This window comes from Mesoplodon bidens, assembly GCF_964165515.1.
Source record: "Mesoplodon bidens genome assembly, chromosome: 1".
In the NCBI taxonomy this organism is placed as follows: Eukaryota; Metazoa; Chordata; class Mammalia; order Artiodactyla; family Ziphiidae; genus Mesoplodon; species Mesoplodon bidens.
In genome coordinates, this window is record NC_138176.1 from 195142475 (window position 1) to 195165951 (window position 23477).

A 23477-nucleotide genomic window follows, 5' to 3' on the forward strand; every position below is an offset into this window, starting at 1 on the left:
AGATTTGCAGGCAGGTTTTGTCCATGTGTTCTAATGCGTTAGATGCACTTTGAGCTTTTGAAGTGGTATCAATTGCTAGTAAAAACGTGGCACGGGGACAAGGGAACTCAAGAGAAAGTCCTCTCTGGATTTTCTTTTTGGTTGCTGTTGTTTAATACTATATTTTATTAGTTTTCAAGCACTGATTTGACATCTACATACCTTGATTTAAAAGTTTATATTTTATTTTGTATTCAGCTCATACTCAATTAAGTTTAAAATGAATGCAAGCATAGTATAGGGCATAAGTTATTTAACAGTAAACCATTTATCATTGGAGTGAAATCAGGTCACGGGATTTATGGTAGCTAACAGTTCAATGAAATGGTGCCCTCTTATTGTATCTATCATTCCATTTCTCTACATTTGTACCTCCATCGTCCATGCCTATTCCCATGTGCTAATTGCTCTTAAATTCCACAGTAAAGGCATAGTTTTAAACTTCCTCTACTTTCAGGAGGCACACTTTTCTTGCAGTTCAGTTTATGAACAAAAATGATCAATATTGGGGCTTCCCTGGTGGCGCAGTGGTTAAGAATCCGCCTGCCAATGCAGGGGACACGGGTTCGAGCCCTGGTCTGGGAAGATCCCACATGTTGCAGAGCAACTAAGCCCATGCGCCACAACTACTGAGCCTGCACTCTAGAGCCCTCGAGCCACAACTACTGAAGCCCGTGCACCTAGAGCCCGTGCTCCGCAACAATAGAAACCACCGCAATGAGAGGCCCATGCACCGCAACGAAGAGTAGCCCCTGCTCTCCGCAACAAGAGAAAAATCCACACGCAGCAACAAAGACCCAACACAGCCAAAAATAAATAAAATAAAATAAATTTATTTTTAAAAAGATCAATATTTATTACTGTAGTGAAATCAATACTATGATTTATTTGCCCAAAGTTAATTAGGACCAATTCTTTTTATTCTGCTAATAAAAAAACTCACTTTTTTAAATTCAGGAGAAACATTAGCACCTTTCTTTTATCATTCTTAAGCAGCTCCCTGGCATAATATGGACTTACTTTCTGAGAAGCAGTTCTGTTCTATGTTTCACCATGGCAACTGAAAAAAAGATGCACAAACTAAAAAATGAGAATTATGTTTTATTTGTTGGCCTGAGGACTATAGCCCGATGTTATACCCTCTCAGACAGTGTACTGCTCCAAAGAGGTAAAGGAAGAGCTGATAGGGATAGAGTAGGGTAATCAAATAGTTAGTTTAGGGAATTCCCTGGCTGTCCAGTGGTTAGGACTCTGTGCTTTCACTGCCGAGGGCGCAGGTTCAATCCCTGCTCGGGGAACTAAGATCCCGCACGCTGCATGGTGCAGCCAAAAAAAAAAAAAAAAAAAAAATTAGTTTAGAAGTCCCACTGGGGGACTGTAGATAGAGAGGGAACCTTAGGGGACTTTGGGAAACCACAGTAAGTTAACGATCACTCAAGAAAGCAATGGGAAAATCTTGAAACTTTGTGGGCTTGCTTGACCTGTGAAACAGAGCAAATCGCTTAGCAGCAAAGCCAGACAGGCTTGCTTAGCAACAAAACCATGCAATGGAGGCATAAGTCATGCCTGAAGACGATAAAACAATAGTGGAAAAATAAGGCCTACATCCTGCCCAGTGAATGTCAACAAGTTAATGACCCCCTAGGACATGCTCTCTTCACACATAAAAAGCAGTAATTTGGGAAAGGTGACACTTCAAAGTGAAAGACCATCATTATACTAGACCTGAAATAATTTTTCCATAGCACTATGACAGTCCCGGATGGGCCACATAGTGCCCAAAACTCCCCACCCAACAGGTAGGAGGAGTTGATGGAAGACTCAAAGAAGGAGGAAGAAGATGGTCTCCCCACCCCCGCTTCTCCTTTGATTATAAAAATGTAACCCACTAACGCTTGCCTGCCTGCTTGTTTGTAAGCCTCACAAGTGTCCTATTCTAATAAATCACTTCTTATCTATCACTTTGCCTCTTGCTGAATTCTTTCTATGCTGAGACAAAAAGAGCCAGAGCTCCTCCGAGCCCCCCCAACCCCCACCCACCACCAAGATGCATTTCTGTGGTTTCAGAGCCAGGATATATAGCAGTTTTTGCTGGGAAAAAAATGTAGTCGAACATCAAAGTTTATTGCTAATCACAAAAAACAGACATCTCAAGTTAATAATTTTAGTTCTTTTCTATGTATGGGAAGATGCAAGAATCTGGGGTCCTTGACACTATTCCTTTGATATGCATCTTAACTATTTTGGGCCAGTATCCTGTCTTTCTCTATCCTGAATTCCCCTCAAGGTGCATGGTTGGGCAGCTGCAGTGGCTGATGGCTTGATGGAGAGCAACATTCATTGTTTACAAAATGGCAGGCAACAATTCTTTGTCCACAACCATGAAGTTTTACCTCTAGAAATAATCCTAGAGATACTGCATCAGCTAATGGTCGCTTGGTATCTCTCTGTGTAAATGTTTTTTGTTTTGTTTTGTTTTTTAATGAAGGAAAAGGAGAAAGTAGAGATATTATCTTAAGGAATCTTAAAACATGGACTAACCAAGCTTAGTTTGATTGATTTATTCATAAAAGCTCAGTATCAGTCTCAATTTGCTAATCATTTTACATGAGATGCCCATTTCCCTGAAAACCTCTTGTGTTTGGGGGAGATTATAGGTTATATCAGTTCCCTTTGTGATAATTTGGAAAAGAGCATTAGACCAAGAGCCAGAAGTATTCACTTACAAGGGGGTGTGACTTCCAATACCTCAAAAGTGGAAACAACTTAAGTGTTCATCAATGGATAAATGGATAAACAAAATGTGACATATGCATAAATAAGGGAACAAAATATTCCACCCCAAAATGTGTCTCCTTGGCATGAAGATTAATTTAGGCTGATTATTTTTAAGAAACAGAAGACTTGGGAAGTCTTTCTTTTTACTTCCCCATAAGCTGCCTAAAAAATTTAGATAAAGGGCCTATTCCCAGAAGATGTGCTAAATATATACAATAGAATATTACTCAGCCATAAAAACTAATGAAATGTTGCCATTTGCTGCAACATGGAGGACCTGGAGGATATCATACTAAGTGGATTAAGTCAAACTGAGAAAGACAAATATTATGTGATATCACGTATATGTGGAATCTAAAAAAATAATACAAATGAATTTAGTTGCAAAACAGAAACAGACTCACAGATATAGAAAATAAACTTATGGTTACCAAAGGGGAAAGGACAGGGAGGGATAAATTAGGAGTATGAGTTTAATAGTACACACTACTATATATAAAATAGATAAACATAAGGATTTACTGATAGCACATGGAACTACATTCAATATCTTATAATAAGCTATAACAGAAAGTAATCTAAAAAAATATGTATAACTAGATCTCTGTTGCATACTTGAAACTAACACAATATCGTAAATCAACTATACTTTAGTTTAAAAACAGCTATGGAGATGAATGGTGGTGATGGTTCCACAACAACATGAATATACTTAATGCCATTAAACTCTACTTTTAAAAGTGGTTAAGGGACTTCCCTGGCGGTCCAATGGTTAAGACTCCATGCTTCCAATGCAGGGGGCAGGTTGGATCCCTGGTCTGGGAACTAAGATCCCACATGCTGTGTGGCCAAAAGACTTAAAAAAATAAAATAAAATAAAATAAAATACAAATAAAAATGATTAAGGTAGTAAACATTACATTATGTATATTTTACCACACATACACACAAAGTGGCATGACTTCAAGCAATTCTTTTTATTTTTTCTATGTCTCACTTTTCTTATCTGGAAAATAATGATAAAAATTAATGCTTCGGGCCTCCCTGGTGGCGCAGTGGTTGAGAGTCCGCCTGCCGATGCAGGGGATACGGGTTCGTGCCCCGGTCTGGGAGGATCCCATATGCCGCGGAGCGGCTGGGCCCGTGAGCCGTGGCCGCTGGGCCTGCGCGTCCGGAGCCTGTGCTCCGCAACGGGAGAGGCCACGGCAGTGAGAGGCCCGCATACCACAAAAAGAAAAAAAAAAAAAAAAAAAATTAATGCTTCTGGGTAAAATGCCTTTACCCAACACAGACTTTTACCAACACATCACAAGTTCAACCTTCCTCACATACCCACACACAAGGGGGATATGAGACTCAAATGAGGGAGCATGTATATGAAGTAGATTTTCAAGTAGTAAATTGTTATATAAACCAAATAATAATAATAGTAATAGCTTAAATTTATTAAGTGCTTACTATATGCCATAGACTGATATAAGGGCTTTATGTAACAACTTATTTAATCCTCACAGGAAATATTTGAGGTAGGTCCTATTAGAATGAGCATTGTCTAGATGAAGAAACTGATGGAAAGAAAAGTGAAGTAACTTGCTAAAGTCACATAGCCAGTAAGACATTGAGTTAGGATTCAGGAAGTCAGATTGCAGAGCCCCAACTTTTAACTTAGACCAACTAAGTTAAAACCAACCAGCCAAATAGTTCTCAACCAAGGATACTTTTGCCCCAAAGGAGACAATTTGCCATGACTGGAGACATTGTTGGTTGTCACACCTCAGGCATGCTAGTGGCATCTAGTAGGTAAAGGCCAGGGATGCTGCTAAACATCTTACAATCCACAGACAGCCCTGTTCATTGAAGGAAAGAATTATCCAGCCCCAAGTGTCAGTTGTACTAAGGTTGAGGCATCCTGACCTAGGCTATACTATATCGCTTTGGAGAGAGTATAATTGGCTCTTTAAGTTTTAACCCTGAGTGTATTTATAAAAAAAGAGTACTTGACTATATCAGTCTGCATGCAGGTTTGCAGTGATGTTTATATGGATCCATTTAAATATTTAAATGTTAACATAGGTGATTTAGATCAGACCTCATGCTGGCTGCAACATCAGGAATCTGTTTTCAGGTTGAATGCCTCTAAGTTCAATATTTCACTTGCTCAGAGTGGGCCAGACCAGAGGACTCACACCATGCAAATTCATATACTACTGATATACTTTTAAAAGGCAATTAAAAATTTTATAGCAGGATCTAGATTCTTTTACCTTCTGGGATACCTGTATTATCCAAGAATTAAGAAACTTTGAGAAAGTGAAAATCACTTTGTTAATGTTACTTAGTTCACATTATGCTCAAAATAGTTTGGATGCTGAGAAATTTCATTCAGACTGAGATCACCTGGAAAACTACCTTTTATTATTATTATTTTTTGTTATCTTGGGGTGAGAATGTTCATATTCCTCAAATACAGGTTTAACTTTCTCAACAAATGCTAGAAACAAAGAATCTACCCCCTTGCTTTTTTTTTTTTAAGTGTTGAAGAGTTTTGTTTGCATGTCTTCATGACATCATTGGCTTCATTTCAACAAATTTTCGTAACAAGTAAAAACGTTTAGTTTACTCTGATCACATGTTACATCAGTTTTTTCCTACTGATATGAATGAAGGCACATCAAGTTTATCATTAATTTCTCTTTGCATTACATTTTAGGATGAGTTGCTTTTGGAAGAATTTTCTTGACTAAACTAATACCATCTATAACCTTTAGATTCTTATTAAACTGAAATATTTTTTGAATTTCGTCTGCTTTTTTTTCTCTTTTAAATTAATATCCCTCTTGAGAGCCACTCCTCTGACTGCCAGTTTTAGAAATGTAATGATTTTTACACAAGTAATAATAACCAGAAAGGGGAAAAGATGGAATAGCATAACTAGCAGATTTATAATTTGGAACACAGATAATAATGATGGTAATATTAATCATAGCATTTACATAGCAAAAGGGAAGGAAAAGGAGAATGTGGAGAGAACACTGGCAGAGGTATCATCCGAGTTGGACTTTACCTTCTGAGCAGAGCCATTCTGTGAATGTCACTTGCACACTGTACAGCTCAGAAGAGTTGATATGATATTGTAATTTATGATGGGTAGGTGGTATATCATGGTGTAAAGAAAGGTCAACACTAAGCCATTATTCCTTTGGAGGCCATAAAATATGGAAGTTATGGAATCTGTGCACATTGTTTTAATCCACAGTTTGTTTCGTCTAACTATAGTAATCTGCCAAGTAGAAGTTTAAGAATGTAATATTTTCAAATAAATACTTTTTTCCCCCTTTCTGGAGGGGTTCATTAGTTCACCATCAAGGCTTCTGTGCACTGCCAAATTGATAAAGCAGTATTAGGTAGTCTTAAAGGTCACAGAAACTTTATCTTGAGGTTTGCAAACCTAGTGTATATCCAACCAAACAAACCCCCAATTCACACCTCATATAGAGCCTTACTCTTGGTTTAGAAAACCCCTTGCTTCACCTCTACACATCAATCCTGCTTCTTTCCCTGCAGTAGCAAAGAAAGGGTCCTGCTCTCTATAATTTGCTTCTCAACCATTCTTTCCTTGTTCCTCTCATTCTTCTTCTTTCCCTATTAATTCCACTCTTCCTGTTACAGGACCTGTCTTTTTTGCTTTCAACTGTTCTTTGATCTCTTCCATCATAAAAATATTCAGTGAACTCTTTCCCCATCCCCGTTTGCCATCCTGTCTTTCATTTCTTACTGTCAGGTTAATATAGTGATTGACTTGTGGTTTGGCTACGCATTTCCTTGGGAATATAAAAATCTCTTGCCCTTTTACTGCACCACCTGGTACAAAGTGCTGTGACCGTCCTAAATATAAGGAGCTAAGTGAGCTCACAGGAAGGGCAAATCATCTAGTCCTGAAGATGGGGGTGGAAGGTGAGCCATAAATGGGACCTAAGGGTGAGAAGGGGTTAGCTGGATGATGAAGGGGATACGAATGTTCCAGATATAGGAAACCAGGTGTATGGGTACCAGGAGGTGAGAGATCATGGCACATTCAAGGAATAGGAAGTTCTGTCTTGGAGCACAGAGTGTCAGGTAGAGAGAAGATAGAGACACAGCAAAGGCTTAATCTCTGAGAGTCTTAACAACAGTGAGGGCTAGTAAAAGATTTTGAGCGGGAGACTGCTATCATCAGATTTAGAAACGCTGCAAGCTGGAGATTGCATTGGAAGAAGGATAAGAAGAGATGAAAGAAGACCAGTTAGGAGGCTTTTCAGTAACCCAGGTCAGAAATGATGGTGGTCTGAATGAGGGTGGTGGCAAAGGAGATATTTAGGAGCTAGAATCATGGAAGAAATATGCATTCATTAAAATATATATATATCAAATACTTGGTATGTTCTATGGGCTGTTCCAGGCATTGGGGGTATAGCAGTGAACAAAATACATAAAAACAAATCACCTCCTGGACTTCCTTGGTGGTCCAGTGGCTAAGACTCCGAGCTCCCAATGCAGGGGGCCTGGGTTTGATCCCTGGTCAGGGAACTAGATCCCCCATGCCGCAACTAAAGATCCTGCGTGCAGCAATGAAGCTCCCGTACGCGGCAACAAAGATTCCCGTATGCCATAATTAAGACCCGGAGCAGCCAAATGAATGAATGAATAAGTAAATGAATATTAAAAACAAAACAAAACAAATCTCTTCCCTTGGGAATCTTACACGCTAAGGGCAATGTTGACAATAAAGAGCATAAGTAAGCAACATATGTAGCATGCTCCATAATGATAAGTGCCAAGGAGAAGATTAGAGAACAGAGGGAGAAATGGAAATGTGTGTAGGCTGTGTAGGCAGGGTTGCAGTTTTAGGTATGGAGTGAGAAATTCTGAAAAGACCTAAGGAAAAAGACTTAAAGGAAAGAGGGAGCTAGCTATGTGGATATCTGGAGGAAAAGGTTCTGGAGAGAAAAGAGTAATGTACAAAGGTCTTGAAATGGGAGCATGTCTGGTGGGTTGAGAAACAACAAGGGACTAGTGTGGGGCTACCCTGGTGGCACAGTGGTTAAGAATCTGCCTGCCAATGCAGAGTATACGGGTTCGAGCCCTGGTCCGGGAAGATCCCACATGCCGGGGAACAACTAAGCCCGTGCACCACAACTACTGAGCCTGTGCTCTAGAGCCCGTGCGCCACAACTACTGAGCCCATGTGCCACAACTACTGAAGGCTGCACGTGCTCCACAATAAGAGAAGCCACTGCAATAAGAAGCCTGAGCACCGCAACGAAGAGTAGCCCCCACTCACTGCAACTAGAGAAAGCCTGCGCACAGCAACGAAGACCAAATGCAGCCAAAAATAAATAAATAAAATAAATTTAAAAAAAAAAAAGGGACTGGGCTTCCCTGGTGGTGCAGTGGTTGAGTGTGAAGGTATTTTGTAATGTGGTTAACATCTACAATCAGCAGTCTTTAAATAAAAGGAAATTATTCTTGATAGTGTGGATGGGCTTCACTGCATCCATTGCAAGCCTTTGAAAGCAAAACCAAGCTTTCTCTGTGCTATAGACAATGTTTGTGTCCCTCCGAGGTTCACAAGTTGCAACCTAATCTCCAATGTAATGGTATTTGGAAGTGTGGTGTTTGTCTCAGGGTCCAGCGAAGAATCATGACATTGGAGCTATACAAAATGTAGCCAATATTCAATTCACAAATCACTTGGTTTTTGCACAAAACACAGGTTAGTCAAAGTAGGGAAAATAGGAAAGGGGTTAAGAACCACTCCAAGGAGAAGTCTGGGAAGGAGGCATCTCAGCACAAGCAGTGGTCTCTGGTCCGGCTGCAGGTTGTGAGCGGAAGTCGCCCTCTACTCTGACAGAGCCTCCAGCAGCTGTCCGTCTAGAACAGCTCTCAGCAGGGGGAGTCAGGTCCTCCAGTGAAGAGCCTTCAGTGGGTTCATTTCAAGGAGTCTGCAAGTGGGGTGTAACGATTATGCCCCAGGGGGTCCTGTCTCTGTCAGCTACTCCTGTTCCAATGAACTCTTTCTGCGGATGCTGTCTTCAAAATTCCTTATTTAAAGGAACACACTTAATTTATCACTTTAACACACTTGCAGTTCTATAGCCGCCGTTTCAAAACAACTAATACTGAAGTTGACATTGACCATTATAACTTGGGGCCTTTGGAAGGTGATTAGGTCATGAAGATGAAGCCCTCATGAAGGAAATTAGTATCTTATAAAAGAGACCTCATGGGACTTCCCTGGTGGCGCAGTGGTTAAGAATCCGCCTGCCAGTGCAGGCTACACGGGTTTGAGCCCTGGTCTGCGAAGATCCCACGTGCCTTGGAGCAACTAAGCCCGCGAGCCACAACTACTGAGCCCATGTGCTGCAAATACTAAAGCCTGTGTGCCTGGAGCCTGTGCTCTGCAACAAGAGAAGCCACTGCAATAAGAAGCCTGTGCACCGCAACGAAGAGCAGCCCCCGCTCGCTGCAACTAGAGAAAGCCCGCATGCAGCAACAAAGAACCAACACAGCCAAAAAAAAAAAAAAGAGAGAGAGAGACCTCAGAGAGCTCCCCTGTCCCTCTGTCCTGTGACGACACAGCGAGAAGACAGGTTGGCTGATTGTGAACCAGGAAGCAGGCTCTCACCAGACACTGAATCTGCTGGTGTCTTGATCTTGAACTTCCAGCCTCCAGAACTATTAAGAATAATTTTCTGTTGTTCATAAGCCACCTGGTCTTTGGCATTCTGTTACAGCAGCCTGAACTAAGACACGCTGAGTAAGAAGAAATTCTGCCTCAAGACTGCAGTATCAACTTCTGCCCAAGAGTTTCCAGCCTGCCAGCTTCCTCTACAAATTTCAAATTTTATAGCCTCCACAATCATATGAGCCGATTCCTCAATTCCTTGAAATATCTCTCTCTCTCTCTCTCTCTGTCTGTCTGCCAGTATGTATGTATATAAAACCTCCTACTGGTTATGTTTCTCTGGAGAACCCTGACTAATAAGGTAATAAAGTAGCAGGTAAGAAGACTGGACAACATATGGCATTGTAGGTCATGTTAAGGACTTTAGCTTTAAGTTTTAGATAAGAAGTTAATGAAGGATTTTGAGCTGAAGCATGACATGATCTCATATTTCAAAGAGTCAGTCTGGCTGCTGTGTTTGGAGTAGCAGAAAGGGGAACAAGAGATGAGGGAGACTTGGATTAGGGGTAGCAGTGGGGATGAAAAGAGGCGACAGAATTCTGGATATATTTTCAAAGTGGAGCAAACAGAATTGTTTTCGTGATGGATATGGGAGAGAGAGGAATTGAGGATGACACGAATCTTTTTGGCCTGAGCAACTAATTAATGGGGTTTGGAACAGGTTTGGGATAACATTAAAAGTTCACTTTCGGCAATGCTACCTTGAAATGCCTATTGGCCATATGGGCAGCGATATCAAGAGGGCACTGGATATCTGTCTGGTGTTCAGAGGGAAGATTTGGGCTGGAAGTATAAATGTGGGAATGATGATTGATATTGAACGTGTGTGCTGGGGATTAGGATGTTGGTGAGGTGAGAGATGAAGGTGAGGGAAGAGGAGGCAGGTATAGCTCCAGGATTCTGGCTTAGACACTTGTTACAAGTGTCATTCTGTTAGGGAACACAGATGGGGTAGAGAAGATGCTAGGTTTTCCATGCGTTGATTTAAAAACATCTATTTAACTGAAACTGGAGATAATCTAGGAGACTATGTAATCTAATTTAATCTTTTTATAGATGAAAAAACTGAGATTTCAGAAGAGCTAATTTGAATTACATTGACCAGTGCTCTTTTTGCAGTTCTAGGGTGCCTGTAATTATAGGGAAGACTATAAAAGTAAAAGGCACATCTCCCCGATTCTGAGGTTGACCTAGTCATCCCTAGACCAAAACCCCCCCCAAAACCAAAGAACTCGAGTGGTCAGATTGGCTCTCAGGTCAAGTGGAAACTCCTATCTATTTGGGGGAAGGATTTGATGTCCAGTGTAGATTACAACTATTCCAGTATTTTCAGACTCAGCATTTTAATTTCAAGAAACTTTACCTATCTATCTATCTATCTATCTATCTATCATCTATCTCTCTGTCTATCTATCTATGTGGCTTGTGGGACCTTAGTTCCCCAACTAGGGATTGAACCTGCACCCTTGGCAGTGAAAGCAAAGAGTTGTAAACACTGGACTACCAGGGAATTCCCAATTTCAGGAAACTTTAGACTATGGTGATTTGGGGCCAGGCCTGGTTGGATTTTCTTTAGGTGGAATAATTGGGCATCTGCATTATAGTATTTTATTCTACTTTAAAATAATCCCAGATTGAATAGCTTCAATTGCCATCAGAGATTTTCATTGGCTGATTTTGGAATATTGTTTAAACATAAAGGAAAGCTTGGGTAAAAGTAGAGGTTGTATAGGGTGATGGTTCAACTCTCCAAGAATTCCACTGAGGCTGTAGGATAGTGAGGTCAGCAAACGTGGGTTCAAATCCTGAGCTTGACTTCTAAGTAGCCATGTGATTTTACGTGTTTGGTGAACTTCCCTGGGCTATAGTTATCTCATCTTTGAAATGGGGATAATGATGTCACACACACAGAATTGTCCAAGGAGGTAAATCTATCACCCAGCCTGGGAGAGGAGGCTCTTAATTGCTCCCCTTCCCCACTGTAAAATACTTATTGGCCGTTTACTCACTAGCCAGGTTGGTGTTGAGAAGGTACTGAGGGTCAGTTTTAACCCTTTTCTTTGGTCTGATTCCCCACTCTTTCTAACCCTCATTTCCATTAAAAAGTGTAGATTTCTGGCAAGTGAGAATGGTGGCATGGGGGCAGGGGCGGGGAAGAGTGTTTCTGAAGCAAGCATGGGAATATTCTCAAAGGGAATAGGAGAGAGGCTGGTGAGCCTCAGCAGTCCTATGGCAGAGCCCCAGCATGATAGCAAGGGCTCAGAAGAAGGCTTTAGAGTGTGTCCAGGGAGGGTGGCTCACTGCCACAGTCAGGATTTCTGTACCCTGCAAAGGAGAGAGCCATCGGTCTTCAAGGTCCTAGTTTAGGACCACAGGGTACCATGACAGTTGACAATTGGGAGTCTTTCTGAATTTACCTGAAAACAATGTAAGCCTCTCTGATTTTGGTGTGACCCTTACAAGTAGCACGGTTGATGGCTGAGACGGATTTTCCCATTAAACTATTGAGAAGTGGGTTCAGAGTTAGCATAATATCCAAGAAGTACCTTGCAAAAGAGAGAAGTAGTACTTATTTCTCACAATGGTCAATGCCAAAATTCATCCAAGTGCTAATTTTAGGGAAGTGTGTTAAGAGCCAAAGCAAGTTTATTGTGAAAAGAGGAAAGTTGTCCATACATTTTGGGCCTCAGTTATTTTACTGAAGTTTCACTAAAGGCTTTCTCCTAGCCTATTGAAACTTGCCACTTGACAAGCTGGAATAGGTATAACTTAATCAAAAGAATAAACAATCTGTTTCAAAATGAGTTAGAAGATGACTATAACGGACTCTCCATCTTCTAGTGTCATTCTCTGCTAACATAATAGGGTCTAGGTAAATCCATAAACACTGGCGATTCACAGATACTCTAGTAGAACTAAAGTATGGAGAGGACTCCAAGTTACAATATTCAATATAATGATGTTTTGGAAAGCAGACCTTTTTTTTTTTTTGGCTGCACCATGTGGCATTCAGGATCTTAGTCGAACCCGTACCCCCTGCAATGAAAACACAAGAGTCTTAACCGCTGGACCACCAGGAAAGTCCCTGGAAAGCAGGCATTTTTGACTCTGATATGTATTTACGTCAACTAAATGTAGAATACACATTTTGATGTATATTCTACATTTAATTCTGATTCTCCATATTAGAAGAAGTTAGTTGATGGGAAAGAGGGAGAAATTTATTGTAGAAATACCTTCAGATGAAATTTACTTATATGTTACAGAATCTGTAGTATAACTTTCCTTAAACAGATTTCCAGATACTAAAAGAGAAAAAGAAAAAGACCTTGATCACATAATCCATTTCCCTTTCATTTGAAGGTTAAGCTACGTTCTGTTCAAAATAAAAAGATAGAAACACCAAAAGTTTAAGTTTGATCCATTTATTATTGTTGCTACTTATGGGTACATTCTCCCAATTCTCTGCCTCAAATCCCAATGATGCTTTTATCCTTGCAACACGTGTTCATCTCTAATTTCCTTGTGTTGAAATGTTTGGCATTGGAATGTGAGGTATTTCTCAGAAAACAGTAGTAATGTGTAGGCTGGAATGTTTGAGCAATAGTTCTTATATCACATGAGATTCATTATGAAATACCATTAGATATAGTCCTTCATTGTATTTAGCGAGTTTGAAGTTTCCATTTTGATGTAGAATAGAAAAGGAAATGTGAATTATATAAAATTTAAGTGTAATTAAAAATAAAAATATATCTTAAATATTTTTAGTACAAACCTTGCAGAGCCTTCAATGAGCCACAAAATCTTGGGAATTATTGTAAAACTGTTTCTCTTTTTCTTCATTTTTTCACAAAATCAGTTCCTAATCTATTTCTGTGTATTATATGAAATTAGGACCTGCCAGAACCTCAAAAGGTCGTGTTGAAGAAAAAAAGGTAATTAGGAAAAGCAGAAGTCCAAACATTAAAATTCTGATTAATATTAGATGAAATCAACTTAAACTTTGTAAATCAGTTTTCAAAAGATCAAGCACTTATTTTTCTTTCATTTTATATCCAATAACTGCATCAAACCTAACATCAATCTTTCGTTTTAAAATTGCCAGGAAATGCTCAGGAAGGATCTTAAAAGAAAGATACATGAAAATCATTAGGAAATTAATATTAAGTACATTTGTAAAATATCTTTAAGAATACTTATATTTATCATATATCTTGTCCATGTTCATCTTAAATAAGATTAAGAACATTTACTCTGAGTCACTATTGTATGTTCTTTCCAATGAAATCCATTTCCTTTTGAAAAGGAAAAGGAAGGAAGTTTAGCCTTCTTTAGGGTAGGAGTGACTTGAAAGATTTAGTCTTCAAAATAAATATACTTGAATATTCGTCAAAAGATCTAAGATACAAGGTGTATAGAACTGAATAGTTCAGATGCTAAAGGCTCTTAGAAAAGAAACCTGATATTGGAAAGGAAATATGAATAGGAAATAATTTTATACTTTATAATCCAGAAACTATTAAAATGTTCCACTAATTCTGCTTCCAGTTCTGGAAGCAGAATTGCTAAAAGAAAATGCAAACAGTATACTTGATTTTGAGCATAATGCTGAACAAGTTAACAAAAGGGTTTAAATTCCTTACATGTAAACGAAAGAGTTAACACATACCCCAGAGTGTTCTTGTGAAGAATCAGTGTGTTACCATAAGTGCCTTAAACGGTGATGGACACATAGTAGGTTTAATTTTTTTCTCCCCACCCTATACTTAAGAATTTTGAGGAACTTGTCACATTCCAATGAGTCTGAGAGAAACTAAACAGAATATGTAAGTCAGTGTAACTATATACAGATATCTGCTTAGATGGCATTAAAATAAGGTTTGGAAATTGAGCACCAAACATTCATAGTCGGAGGAAAATCAGGGCAATATTAATAACAGTGATAATTACAATGATAGTAGTGCATAACATTTATTACTTATAATATACTATAATATTTTATAGCATATACAACATATATACTATATATAGTATATATTATATTACTTATATAATATAGTATACTGAATATTTTAAATGTATTATTTTGTTTATTCCTCACAGCCCTATAAAGACTTGTTGTCTCCATGAAGAAACTGAGCTTCAAAGAAGTTAGATAACTCATCCATGTTCATGTAGCGAGCAAGTCAGAAAAACACAACTTCATCTAACTCCAGAACACAAACTGTGAGTCTCTATGTTAAAGGTCTAGGTAATCTTTATTTAATTAACAAACATTTTGGTGCCTCCTATGTGTCCATCAACTCTTCAAAGTGCGAGGATATAGTGATGAAAACCAGGCAAAATTCCTTCCCTCAGAGAGTTACCTTCTAAAGGACTGTGATCAACGAGAGCTTACATAATGTGACAAGTCAAATGTGAAACACTTCACAGGTTTTAATTCATTTATTCACCAAGAAGATCCTTGAGCTTTACTACCTAAACCTTTAAGGTAGTTTCAACCATAGTTCCTAGAAGAAGGGGCTAAAAAGCCTGACACAAGCCACTTAATGCTTTTGATCTCCTGAATTTTTTTTTTAAGGCTTTAGGTCAGTAGTTCTCAAAGTATGATCTTTGAACCAAATGCCTGTGACAGTTGCTTGTTAAAATAGAGATTCCTGGATCCCAATTCAAACATCCTATATTAAAATCTCTAGAGGTGAGATTTTTCTATTTTTTAATTTATTTTTATTTTTATTTTTTTGCACTACGCAGGCCTCTCACTGCTGTGGCCTCTCCCGTTGTGGAGCACAGGCTCCGGATGCGCAGGCTCAGCAGCCATGGCTCACAGGCCCAGCCGCTCCGGGGCATGTGGGATCCTCCCGGACCGGGGCACGAACCCACGTCCCCTGCATCAGCAGGTGGACTCTCAACCACTGAGCCACCAGGGAAGCCCTATTTTTAAAATTGACTTCCCAAGTGATCCATGTCGGGGAAGCCTGACTTTAGGGACAGACAGGAGGAGGTTTTTTTTCTTTTCCTGACCAAAGGCACCTCTTCACTTTACCCTGACCAGACTCACTGCCACACAGCCTTCCTCCCAGAAAAGTAATAGGGTAATGTGCTATGATGAGACAGTCTTTAAACCAGCAGTTTCCAATCTTGGCTGTACATTAGAAGCACTTAGAAGGTTGTATCCCTCAGAGACCAGGCCACAGACCATTTAGATCAGACCATTTAGATCAGAATCTTGGGAGCAGGTATCAGGCATTAGCATTTTTTAAAATCCCAGGTGAATTCCAGTGGGCACCAAAGTTGAGAGCTACTGCTCCCAAGAAATGTTTCTCAAATTTGAATATGCATACAATCACCTGTGGGTCATATTAAAATACAAATTCTGATTCAGGAAATCAGGAGACTCTGCATTTCCAACAAATTCCCAGGTGATGCTGATGCTGCTGGTCCATGGACCACATCTGAAGTAGCAAGGCTCAAGGGTCTCTAAAATTATAAAAGATTATTTAGCAATACCTATGCTTCAGTATAATTTTGCACAAAGTAAGAGCTCAGTGATTATCTGTTGTATATTTAAATGAATATCTAAAACCTGACTATGGTCTCCTCCAAAATCATTGTCCCATAATTCCATTATGTAATAATGCTTAAAAACTATCCTCCTTCATATGCATTCATTTATAAGACAGGACTTCCAGAATTATACAAATTTCTTTCTTCAAAAAAAAATACAAAAAACTTTAAAAACATATGGAAATTATTCAGTTCCTTTACCCAACTGCTATACCAATCTTGCTTGAATGATTAACACATGTGGTTGTAAAAATGGATGGATTCTTTAAGCCTATTATTTTTATTAATTTAATTACATTTAATTGTACTTTTATCAAATGCCTGGTTTTAAATCTGAGTAAAAACATGTAATAGATAACCTTTATTTATAATGCTGACAAACATCACTGTGGCTTACCTTTCCACCACTGTTAAAAAGCTTATAGAAGATGGGATAAAGATGATTTTCTGCTCAGTCAGGATCCGATCTACCAGCTTGTTTACCACTGCCTCGGGTTCCAGGGTGGGTCCCAAACTGAAATCAGAAGCAGTCTTCAGAAACAAAACATTTCAATGACTTTTTAGCTTTGATTTGGTGCTAAGGGAGTAAGTTAAGTTACCATACAAACCATAACATAACTGACTTGTAGCATCTAGCCCAACACAGATGCTCAAAAATGATAGCTGTTTTAGCATTAATAATAACAAAAACAGGAGGAGTCTTTCAAGATGGTGGCGTGGAAGGACCTTGTGCTTACTTCCTCTCATAAACACACCAAAACCACAACTAACATCTGAACTATCGATAAAAAAGACTGGAACCTACAAAAATCTTCTACATCTAAAGGCATAAAGAAGAAAGCACAATGAGACGTGAACAGAGTATCTGTCAGGCAAGAGCTGCTGTGATGGTTTATGATGATGCCAATAAAAAGTGGGTGCCAGCTGGTGGTTCAACCGGGTTCAGCAGAGTTCATATATATCATCATACAGGCAACAGCACATTCAGAGTGGTGGACGAGAAGATTGAGGACCATCAGGTGGTGATAAATTGTGCCATTCTTAAAGGGTTGCTAGACAGGTGTCTGGTCTCAACTTTGGCAGCAAAGAAGATGCCAATGTCTTCACAAGTGCCATGACGCATGCCTTAGAAGTGTTGAATTCACAGGAAACAGGGCCAATATTGCCTTGACAAAATTCACCTGCCCAAGTTCAGAATGGCCCATCACAAGAAGAACTGGAAATTCAAAGAAGGCAACTACAAGAACAGCAACGACAAAAGGAGCTGGAGCAGGAAAGGCTGGAGAGAGAAAGAATGGAAACGGAGAGACTGGAGAGGGAGAGGTTAGAAAGGGAAAGGCTGGAGAGGGAGCGACTAAAACAGGAGCAGCTGGAGAGAGAGACAAGAAAGGGAATGTCAGGATTGTCTGGAGTGGGAGAGGCTGGAGAGGTCGGACTGGGAAAGGCCAGAAAGAGAGCGGCAAGAGCAGCTAGAAAGGGAGCAGCTGGAATGGGAGCGAGAGCCAAGACTGGCAAATGCCGCTGCCCCTGCCTCTGTGGAGACGACTCCTCTGCTTCTGAGCCAGGCTCGCAGGCAGCCTCTCAGCCGCGGAATCTCCAGCCCAACAGGGCATTGTCTTGGGACCACCTGCACCTCCACCCCCTCCTCCACTCCCACCAGGTCCAGCCCAGGCATCAGCCATGCTCCCTCCGCCCCCAGGGCCCCCTCCACCCCCTCCACTTCCGTCCTCAGGGCCCCCCCTCCGCCTCCTCCACCACCTCTTCCTAGTCAGGTACCCCCCTCCCCCCCACCTCCTGCTCCTCCCCTCCCTGCAACTGGAGTTTTTTCGGGATCCATGTCTGAAGACCGTGGCCCTTTAACTGGACTTGCAGTTGCAATTGCTAGAGCAAAACTTAGGAAAGTGTCACGGATGGAGGACGCCTCCTTCCCAGGTGGAGGGAATACCATTGGTGTGAATTCGGCCTCCTCTAAAACAGATACGGGTGGTGGAAATGGACCCCTTCCATTAGAGGGTATTAATGGAAGAAACGAGTGCCCTGCTGGCCAGGAGGAGAAGAATTGCTAAAAAAGGGATCAACAATAGAAACAGAACAAAACGAGGACAAAAATGAAGATTCAGAGCCTGTAACTTCTAAGACCTCTTCAACAAGTACACCTGAACCGACAAGAAAACCTTGGGAAAGAACAAATACAATGAGTGGCAGCAAGTCACCTGTTATTTCCAGATGGGATTCTCCAAGGTAAAATCAGGTTGTTTTTGACAACAGGCCCTATGATTCATTACACAGACCAAAATCTGTGCCCTTGTCACAGCCCAGTGCCAACAGAGTCCAGATGGAGGGACTGGACTATGACAGACTGAAGCAGGACATTTTAGATGAAATGAGAAAAGAATTAACTAAGCTAAAAGAAGAGCTCATTGATGCAACCAGGCAGGAACTGAGCAAGTCAAATACTGCATAGAGAATCAAACTAAGGAGAGACAGGACTTTAATCTGGAGAAAGGAAAAAAAACCCTACAAAGAACAACTGTGTTAACAACAAAACCCTTACATTTTGTGAGCTGTAAGAAGAAAAGGGAGACCAACAGTCGGAAGGAGGGAAAAACCAGCATACTTTGAAAGACTTCAGGCATTATTACTCTGGTGGTAAGCTATTTCCCTCCCATTTTGCTGCTTTTTTCTGACCTTTACAACACGATGGAAGAGAGTCGTATAGGAGTTCCTGTATCAGTTATGCAGAAAATACTGAATTTGTCAGGCAAGATCACCGTGCATTGAAATATTTTCATGTCAAGAGAAAATCGCACATTTTCCACAATCCATTGCTAAAATAAAGAGGAGAAAGGCTTGAGAAATTTTTTTCAGAGGATGGTGATGAGGAATTTAGCAAGTTATGCTATTTTATTGTAAATGTTTCTCTCAGGTTTGTCTTCCTATCATATTTGATATTCCATAAATAATTGAGTTCAGCCCTATGTAGGTTAAAATCATAAAATGTGGAACAAATGGAATTGTATGTGCTTTCAAAGGGTGATATTTATAAGAAAGTGTCCTAAAAATGATTTGTTTGGAGTGAGGAATTTTAGAATGATAGGAAGTCTCTCGAGTTTAGCCTTCATGCAATTTTGTAGATTCAAACATAAAATTTGTCCAGAATTTAAAGATTTAGATGCCTTCCTAAATTGTTACAATGCTTTACCAAATCTGTGACTCCTACATAACACAAACCAGTGGTCAAATGTAAAACAGTATATTGTAGATTTACTGTAGGTTTTCAACCTTTTTTAGATTTATGCATGTGGACATTTTTATAATGTAATTACAACACCACAAAATCAGCTTTTTAAATTGCAGACGGTAATGCATGTCAAACTAATATGTAGTGGCCTTTTCAAGGCCTAGTCGCAGGGAAAACATTTTGTAGAGTATAGGGGAGCGGGAGGAAGGGAAGGAATACTTTTTTATTTAAAGTTAATTTCTGCACTATCTTCGTTCTCAGTTACCTGCATGAATAATAATGAGGAATATTTTGTGACTTTTATTGGTAAATATGTTAACAGCACCAAGTACTTAATCTTTTACATCATGTCTTCAGCTATTTGTATTTGTTTTTTGTTTTTTTTTGTGTGTGTGTGGTACGGGGGCCTCTCACTGTTGTGGCCTCTCCCGTTGCAGAGCACAGGCTCCGGACACGCAGGCTCAGCGTCCATGGCTCACGGGCCCAGCTGCTCCGTGGCATGTGGGATCTTCCCGGACCGGGGCATGAACCCGTGTCCCGTGCATCGGCAGGCGGGCTCTCAACCACTGCGCCACCAGGGAAGCCCAGCTATTTGTATTTTAACTTGAGTAAGTTCAAAGGTCTGAAACATGATTCTGAGCTTCACATGAATTACATCTTACTGTGGAACTCAAAAGTTCCATCCCTGAATTTGGCAGTTATTACCTAGGCACCCTGCAGTTATACAGGTGTTCAGGTACACATTCCTGACTACAAAGCTGCTTTTGAATCTTGTTATGTTGAAATACTAGAAAAGTAACAATGATGGCAGCAATTAAGGTCACAGAAATCATTAGATAAAGGGAAAACAAGGGGGGGTCCCCGCATAATTTTCTTTTAATAAATAAAGTGAGACTTAGGTGGTGGGAAGAAGGAACTAGATACTCACCACCGTGTGTGTGAGTGCGTGTTTGTGTGGGCACTCACGTGTGTGTATGTTATCCACTCCCTTTTCTTTGAAACTTCTAAGATTAAAATAGGGGAGAAATCCTGTATGTTGCGATGATAGAATTTTTTGAAATTTTAGGAAATCAAAATTCTCCGGGCTCTCCATCTTGATTTATGCTTGAGTTGTTATGTGCCATATTTGCTTTGAAACCTTTATCAGTAGTTTTACTAAAATTTTGAAGAAATAATCCACTTTCATTTGCTTTCTAGATTTCTTAATCTAAGTTTGTAAGACAGAACTTGTTGATAGCGTAGTTAGAATTCTAAGTGCTGCAAGTTTGCAGCCATTACCACTCAAAGAGGTTTGAATGAGGGAATTTTTTTCCCTTGTTAAAATAGTTCTTGTTTCTGTAGAAATTTCATTTTTAGATCTGTGATGGATAAGCTATCATAATTCAAGTATATAGTTCTTTTTTTCTATCAACTATTCATTGTCATCCAATAGTGAAGACATTAAAGATGCAGGCAAGCTTATGAAGTACTACTTTCTAAAAGAAATAGGAGGCATTTTCATCTTTATTATTGTACTTTTGGTTATGCAAACCCTTTGATGATACAAATGTTTATGTCCCCCATAAATGTGGTCAGAAATCACTCTTGATTTTGTTGATTAAGTTAAACAGTCTATAGTAGGATAGAGTACTGGGTACAAGTGGTCCAAAGTAAGGTAAAAGACTATGGTAAAAATGCTAGATCTTAAAAAAGAAACTGGTTTATGCACTAAACGTTTTGTGCCTTGGTCTAATATTAACATGATGTCTGTGTAAAATGACAAAAAGAACCAGTGTTGAATCATGTTTTATTTCCTGTCGTTCTGCATTATCCCAGATTGCTAAATGTGTTCTTTCCAAGAAGTTTGATTGAGTTACTGTATACATTTACTGTCCTATGTGACAGTTTTGTCATTGTTAGAGATTTCAGTAATTAAAATGGGAAACAGAAGCTTAGGTTATTTTCCTTATCAAAACTATATTCCTTGGAGCCACAATATTATGATGGTTTTCGTGCTGTTGTACATTGGATGTCTTAAGCTGAGTGCAGTTTAGGGGATCCTTTCTAATTACAGGAAGGTACTTCTTTCTTTCAACACTGTGATCTGACCTGTGACAAATCTGTACTATACACTATGTAAATGGCTAACAAGTCAACTGCAAACCAACTGAATGCACAAATCTTAGTGCTGGTGCTGAAATCTCTTCAGAATAGTCATCATGATCTCAAAGTTTGTCTCAAAATTTGCAAGCATCAAGTGTCAATCAAAACTGAAGATGAAACACTAATGAATGTTGAATTCTCATGCTTTAGGTGTACTTCCTTATTAGAATTTTTGGTTCTCTGCTATTTTTACTGTACTGTTTCATTTAAATTTCCTACATGCTAACTTCATTTGTGTGATTGAAATAAAATTGCAGTATATAAAAAAACCAAACAAAAACAAAACCATTTATTTAGTGCTTATCATGTACTGCACACTGTGTTAAACAATCTACATAAATTATCTCACTAAAGTTTTCCAACAACCCTATGAAGGAGATACTATAGTCCCTATATTGCAAATGAGAACTATAGGAGTAACTAGGACTCAAAAATAATTTAGCTAGATTAGGACTGACAAATTTCACTTTTAAATTTCTAGAACTCTTGGAAAAGAAGTCAGATGCCATTATACAAGTTTTATTATCCTATTAAGACTATTTAATGAACAATTTCTAGAGTATCAGAGTAATTAAAATATAGGAATATGCTCAGCTCTAAGTCCTTGATCTCCGTATGTAACCCTTATATTTATTAGATCTTGATTTCATTTTCAGCTTTCTTACTTAGTCCCATGTTACATCTTTACTATGTAATCATCCTGGTATATGTACTATTGAGTAGCAAGTAGTACCTAAAAAGTGGCCTCTGTTATCTGGGTGTTAGAATAAGGGTACTTAGGATGGAGTTGCACAAGAGGTGGTCCTGAGTTGTTTTTTTTTTTTTTTACATCTTTATTGGAGTATAATTGCTTAACAATGGTGTGTTAGTTTCTGCTTTATAACAAAGTGAATCAGTTATACATATACATATGTTCCCATATCCCCTCCCTCTTGCATCTCCCTCCCACCCTCCCTATCCCACTCCTCCAGGTGGTCACAAAGCACCGAGCTGATCTCCCTGTGCTATACGGCTGCTTCCCACTAGCTATCTACCTTACGTTTAGTAGTGTATATATGTCCATGCCTCTCTTTCGCTTTGTCACAGCTTACCCTTCCCCCTCCCCATATCTTCAAGTCCATTCTCTAGTAGGTCTGTGTCTTTATTCCTGTCTTACCCCTAGGTTCTTCATGACATTTTTTTTTCTTCTTAAGTTCCATATGTATGTGTTAGCATACGGTATTTGTCTTTCTCTTTCTGACTTACTTCACTCTGTATGACAGAGTCTAGGTCTATCCACCTCATTACAAATAGCTCAGTTTCATTTCTTTTTATGGCTGAGTAATATTCCATTGTATATATGTGCCACATCTTCTTTACCCATTCATCCGATGATGGACACTTAGGTTGTTTCCATCTCCGGGCTATTGTAAATAGGGCTGCAATGAACATTTTGGTACATGACTCTTTTTGACTTATGGTTTTCTCAGGATATATGCCCAATAGTGGGATTGCTGGGTCATACGGTAGTTCTATTTTTCGTTTTTTAAGGAACCTCCATACTGTTCTCCATAGTGGCTGTACCAATTCACATTCCCACCAGCAGTGCAAGAGTGTTCCCTTTTTTCCACACGCTCTCCAGCATTTATTGTTTCTAGATTTTTTGATGATGGCCATTCTGACTGGTGTGAGATGATATCTCATTGTACTTTTGATTTGCATTTCTCTAATGATTAAAGATGTTGAGCATTCTTTCAGGTGTTTGTTGGCAGTCCGTATATCTTCTGTGGAGAAATGTCTATTTAGGTCTTCTGCCCATTTTTGGATTGGCTTGTTTGTTTTTTTGTTATTGAGCTGCATGAGCTGCTTATAAATTTTGGAGATTAATCCTTTGTCAGTTGCTTCATTTGCAAATATTTTCTCCCATTCTGAGGGTTGTCTTTTGGTCTTGCTTATGGTTTCCTTTGCTGTTCAAAAGCTTTTAAGTTTCATTAGGTCCCATGT

At 39.4% G+C, this 23477-nt stretch overlaps 1 protein-coding gene and 1 pseudogene across 2 annotated transcripts in view; one reads left to right on the forward strand and one right to left on the reverse strand.

Annotated features, from left to right (window-relative positions):
- Window positions 1-13577: 13577 nt before the first annotated feature.
- Window positions 13578-23477, reverse strand: part of LOC308630311 (estradiol 17-beta-dehydrogenase 11-like) — a gene marked incomplete at both ends in the record, with an annotated part of 29174 nt that continues 19274 nt past the window's right edge. Inside the window, 2 exons of the mRNA XM_081258851.1 lie at window positions 13578-13668; window positions 16509-16625. Coding sequence (XP_081114977.1) covers window positions 13578-13668; window positions 16509-16625 — 208 coding nt within the window. The remainder of the gene's footprint in view (window positions 13669-16508; window positions 16626-23477) is intronic.
- LOC308620229 (protein enabled homolog) lies at window positions 16957-19434 on the forward strand (annotated as a pseudogene). The gene is made up of 2 exons: window positions 16957-18352; window positions 18401-19434. The product of its transcript is annotated as a protein enabled homolog (transcript).